Source organism: Pinus tabuliformis, chromosome Q (assembly GCF_031772625.1).
Source record: "Pinus tabuliformis cultivar Carrire ecotype Pingquan chromosome Q, CPIR1, whole genome shotgun sequence".
NCBI classification, from domain to species: Eukaryota; Viridiplantae; Streptophyta; class Pinopsida; order Pinales; family Pinaceae; genus Pinus; species Pinus tabuliformis.
This window is the reverse complement of record NC_142296.1, coordinates 181,344,411-181,350,032: the sequence shown is the minus strand read 5'-3', so window position 1 is coordinate 181,350,032 and position 5,622 is coordinate 181,344,411. Positions and strand designations below refer to the sequence as shown.

General features: G+C 36.4%; 1 protein-coding gene across 1 annotated transcript; it reads left to right on the top strand.

Annotated features, from left to right (window-relative positions):
- The first annotated feature begins 1,100 nt into the window (after positions 1 to 1,100).
- On the top strand, positions 1,101 to 4,326 carry LOC149218829 (F-box only protein 6-like). Its single transcript, XM_089384152.1, has 2 exons — positions 1,101 to 1,272; positions 2,793 to 4,326. The coding sequence occupies exons 1-2, from the start codon at positions 1,256 to 1,258 to the stop codon at positions 3,802 to 3,804; spliced, it is 1,029 nt and encodes a 342-aa protein (XP_089240278.1). The 5' UTR covers positions 1,101 to 1,255; the 3' UTR covers positions 3,805 to 4,326.
- The last annotated feature ends 1,296 nt before the right edge of the window (positions 4,327 to 5,622 follow it).

Below are 5,622 nucleotides of genomic sequence, written 5' to 3'. Positions count from 1 at the left end.
CAACCAACACTCAAATTTCACATTTTACCTTTTACCTAACAACCCCTCAAATTCACATAATTCTCACTTTTACCACACAACGACACTCATTTCCCCTCAACAAAAGTTCATCCTTTATCACACAACAACACAAAGACACCTAAGTTGTTATGAACATGTGTCTTTTAGTTCTTGAGACAGAGATATTCACCAACACACCTTATTTCACCTTACTTTTGTCAATTAAGTTTATATGGAAGGGTCAAAAGAAAAAAAAAATTATCCTCCCCATTTAAATTCAAATCATGTTAATGACATGTTTCTTTCTTCACAAGCCAATTATTATTAAAACTATAAACCATTACTTTAATTATCATAAAATTATAAACTTATAATCATCCATTTTCAAACACAAAAACCTTCCCTACATAGCCTTCAAATAAAAACAATTTCAACATTTAATTCTAATTTTTATTATAAAAGCAGAGACAAATTGGGCTTTTAACCCGAGCCACACAACCACTCCCTCTACACACTTCCAGCATATACATGATAGATATATTAACCATCCATTTTTTTTTTCAAAGATATTGACCATACATTATACACAACGTGCCTCCCTTGGCAACTCACGTCACATTACCCACCAAAAAAGTGGGGAGGAGGTCAATCAAAGGGATAGACAACATCCACTATGAGCTCCATATCAATTGAAATAAGCTTCCTCTCGCACTTAGGACTTTTACAACCCCGTAAACCTGCCCCTAGATAATGTGTGGGCTACTATATTATTTTAATGTTTACACCTTCATTTTTTTTTAATCGACATTGTCCTAACATGGACAATTGAGAATTTTATGCAACACATATTTTGTTTGTATTTCTGTTATTCTAAGCTCCTTTATATAAACTCCATCGAAGTCTACATCGGTATTCATTCTGATGTCATGAGCATTGAATTCTGCTTGCATATTTAAAACTGTTATTCTCAAACCAATTTTCGTATTAAAAATATGTTAAAATAATCATGGTCATGGGCCAGTTTAGCGTGGTATATCCAAAAAGCTAATTAAATAATCGGTAGACATCATTTCAACTAAACCCATCTAAATATTTTAATCATCTTCGCAACCTTTACCAAAATTTTGTCAAACATGTAAAGTGCGCGACACTCGTATATTGCCATGCGGTTGATTTCTTGGAAAGGCTAAGGGAAGCTCTGCCAGAGGAAAATGTAGAGATTTTTTCCGATTGATTGAAGGTGCAGAAATCTGCAATGGTCCGTGATCTGAGGTACAGCACTGCACTTAAATGCTTGGATTAGGAACAGGCTTTAGGATAGTAATAGTAATTGCTTTTACCGAAATTAAACATCTTTCCATTTACTATTAAATTTGATACAAAATGGGTTACACCTGAAATTGTTTAAACGTCGCTACTGTAATCAGCGATTGTTTTGGACCAGTAATATCAACGGATTTGCAATTGTTCCTTGTCCAATGCTCTGGTGTGGCATTTTGGTTAGGGATCGATATCCACGGGTGGATGGTTTTGAATTTAACATTTGCGGAAATAAACGAACAAGATTAACATCCAGGGAGTGATCAGAAGGTCTTAATACGCAACGTCTTTATCTGATGCAGTTGCCATGATTTGCGGTTTTCCCTTTCATGCAACTGCAATAATGGGGTTCTTACTTTTCGAGGGCATCATGGGAGTTTGCTGGCGGATGGAAGTTCCTTGTCTGAACCCGGTTCTGTATCGGGTCTGATTATTAGAACACAGACCAATCTCCATGCTGGAGCCTTCCAAAATCCGGACTTTGAATGAAGGCCAAGTGAATGGTTATTCTCAAGTGCCCTTTGCCCATCTCTCATAGATAATTTACTCGGCTTTAACCTTCAATCAATCCTTTGTCATAGATCCTAAGATAACTGCGAGGCTTGAGCCACTTGTCTCCAGAAGTCCATAATATTAAAAATGCCAAGTTCTGTGGAGTTAAACCAGACTTCACTTAAAGTTTAAAATGAGCCGCGAGTCAAACTAGTCTTCTGTTAAACAGAGTCAAAGTTTCAGCAACTCGTTCATGGCATCAAAATGATGTTGAACCATGGACATAAAAGTTTCATATGCATTAACCTAGCAGCTGGAATTATCTGGATGCTAGAACAGCTGTAGAGAATTCATGAAACTGTTTTCTGTGCTTAAAAATGTTAGATATGCATATATTAGGAGTACCATTTGTCTGAACTTGGAAGGAGACAACTATTCCGAAATTCCCTGAACAGGTGTATAATAGTGTTTTCGAGCGGCAATGGCATTCTTGGAAATCATAAAATGCATAAAGGCATGATAATTTATTCCTTGAAGATGATTGAGTGGAGTGTCGTCCATATTCTTGTATAGAATGTGAGAGGTGAGAGTTGATACACATTATATGACTAGAGAATTTAGAGAATGCAGTTTGGTATATAGAGAACTTTATTGACTGCATTCTATTCAATATCATAAACTGTTTTTGGGCTGGAATTTTACAACATCCTCTTCATATCTCCATTTTTGGCATTTTAGGTTGTTAAAGATGTGTACCATGATACGATCTGAAGCTTTGAGATCCAGGAAAAACTTTGTGGTTCTTTGTGTTTAATATTTTAAACTTAGGAAAGAAGTTTTGTCTTACAATACTTACATTGTCTCCGGGGATTTGCTTGAAGTTCCTTATTTGCCAGAGTTTGTTTTTGTGAATTGTCATCGTTGCGTGCTTTCACATCATGTAAGTTTTATTCTAACTAGAGTTTCATGTTCACTTACAGGGGCTACCTTTCCAACCTGGACACCACCACCAGAAATGACGTGCATAGTATTGTCAATGCAGGTAAATCACTTAGTTTAAGGATGGGTGAAGAGAAGCCCCCTCCCTGTAAAAGGCCTCGCAGAGATAGGAGCAAAAACAGAGTTTGTAGGGAAGTTGCTGTAGTTATGGAGGAAAATATCTGGAAAGAGCTCCCTGGGGACCTTCTCGAAAAAGTGATTGCACGGTTACCTATTCCATCTATTTTTCGCTTCCGATTAGTTTGCCGTAGTTGGAATTCTTTGCTAAGATCCCACAAATTTCTTCAACAGTTTGCAGAGGTTCGTCCTCAATCCCCTTGGTTTTACACCATAACACACGGAAACATATCTAATGGTGCAATCTATGATCCATCAATGAACAAGTGGTATCATTTATCACTGCCATCTCCTCCTCCTAAAACCATCATATCATATCACGTTGCATCAACAGGAGGTCTTGTCTGTTTCATTGATATATTGCATCACAAATTTTTTATATGTAATCCGCTTACGATGTCTTTCCGGGAACTGCCATCAACTGTGAGAGTGTCATCTCAAGTTGCTGTAGGCATGGTTCTCAAAAAAGCTTCAACTGGGTACAAATTGCTGTGGTTAGAATGTAATGGGGATTATGGAGTTTTTGATTCAGTAGAGAATACTTGGAGCAAGCCTGGTAACATTCCTCAACACATAAAGCTTCCTCTGGCCTTGAATTTCAAGTCTCAGACTATCAATATTGATACTGTGATGTATTTTATGCGCACAAATCCCGATGGTTTACTGTCATTTGATACGGTGAAGAATACTTGGCAACAACTGCTGATACCATCACCACAGTGCTCTATGGGTCATACACTGGCAGTATGCAAGGGTCACATTTTTTTGGTGGGATTGCTATCAAAAAATGCGACCACTTGTGTTTGTGTGTGGGAGCTTGAGAAGATTACACTCTTATGGAAGGAGATAGACAGAACGCCAGATATGATGTGCTAGGAATTTAATGGAAAACAGGTGCAGATGAGCTGCCTTGGAAATAAGGGTTTGGTTTTGCTATCCTTAAGGTCTATGCAACTGAACCGCTTAGTACTTTATGATTTGTCTAAGAAGTTGTGGTTGAAGGTACCAAGTTGTATTTTTCCCCGTAGCCGGAATCGTCAATGGATTGCTTGTGGGACCTCTTTTGAGCCTTGTATAAATGCTTCAGTTGGGTAGCTTTTATGCAGCTCAAACTCCAGGGCATACAATTGAACTGCAGATGAGTTTTTGTTATTTTCATGTATGTATGTGCCTACAAGCTTCAACTTCAAGATGAAGTTGGGATGAAGCACATCTGTTATAAGAACTTGTTTTCTTTGCTTTTAATTCCATTTTTCTTTCTTTGAGTTTTAAATTTGATTCTGAGAATTGCTAGTTTTTATATGGTAGCAATTGTTTACAAGTTGCCATTTGTTACTACATTCTGCAAATTGTGTTTCTGCTCTATTTAAATTTATTAGTCAATTATTTGAGTGTGCATTATTTTGTTAATTTATCAATATAATTGGCTAAAATGTGATAGGCAAATTAAAAATAATTATTTTCTGTTAAAAATGAAGATGTTCAAGCTGGGATGAAGGCACTGATCTCTTCCAGTATATTTTCAGAGATGGAGGATATGTTTTAAGGTCATTTAGTTAAGAATGATTTTCTCATATTTAACATAGAGCAGCTAGAGGGAGTTTCAAATTGTTACGTTCATGTGAAATCTGTCACCTGTAGAGATTGGTCTATGTTGCATAATGCTTGCATGTTCACACTGTCATCTTAGTAAGGGAATTATTATTTCTTGGTATGTTGATGATTGGTTTTCACTATTGATATTGAAGATTTTAATAAAATTTTAACGGGCTACCACTAAGCTCTGCATTTTATGGCAAGGCAAGGTCAACATGGTTATTACTTTTAATGCTTGTACATGTTCTCTCGAATTGTCATTGGTTGTGACCTGAATATATGAGCTTAACCATCCTTGCAAAGATTGCCTCCAGCTATACTCTCTTAGGTCTCTTAAGTTGTCTTCATTGTATGATTTTAACCCATAGGAAAGAGTAATTGGTTAGCTTCCTGAATTTTGTAGTTTAGTTGGTTATGGGTGAAACAATCTACAATTTTCCTATGGATTATTATTTCATTTGAAGTTTTTGCATCAATTTTTTTGGCAGTTTCAATTTCACTTTTAAATTTTGTTCGTTATTTCATAGCCTTTCAAGATTTTATACTTCTAATGGTACCCTTTCATGGAAAATGAATACTGTTTTAGAAGATCAGAGTCATGGATCTTATTTATCTCTCATTGTAAATGTAATTTAATCCTTTAACATAGACAACAAGTGGATGGGAGTTAATATCATTCCAATTGCCACTCGGCAGTAACAATGATTCAATTGAAGAATTTTTATAACTAGTAATTTTTCTCAGGGAAAAAAATCTCATAGATTCTGCCACAAAACCACTGATTTTTGGCAATGGAAGAGGAGCCGTTTCTAAAGTACTGGATGTGGTTTTAGGTATTAGGATAGCCATACCATTTATTTCATCAAGGAGTGTACATATCCTATCTTGAATCTTCATTTGTTCCGGCTAAGAATGAGAATGTCCCGCCAATTGATCCATAAAAGATAATTTGAGAATGGATCTATTGAGACCTGTAACTACCACAGAACCAATAATTACAAAACCCCATATGGGATACTGAAGACCGTTATCACAAATCTGGCACCTTGGTGCAAAGCCTTCACAAGGTGCTAAGACTGGTGGAACATGGATGTGTTA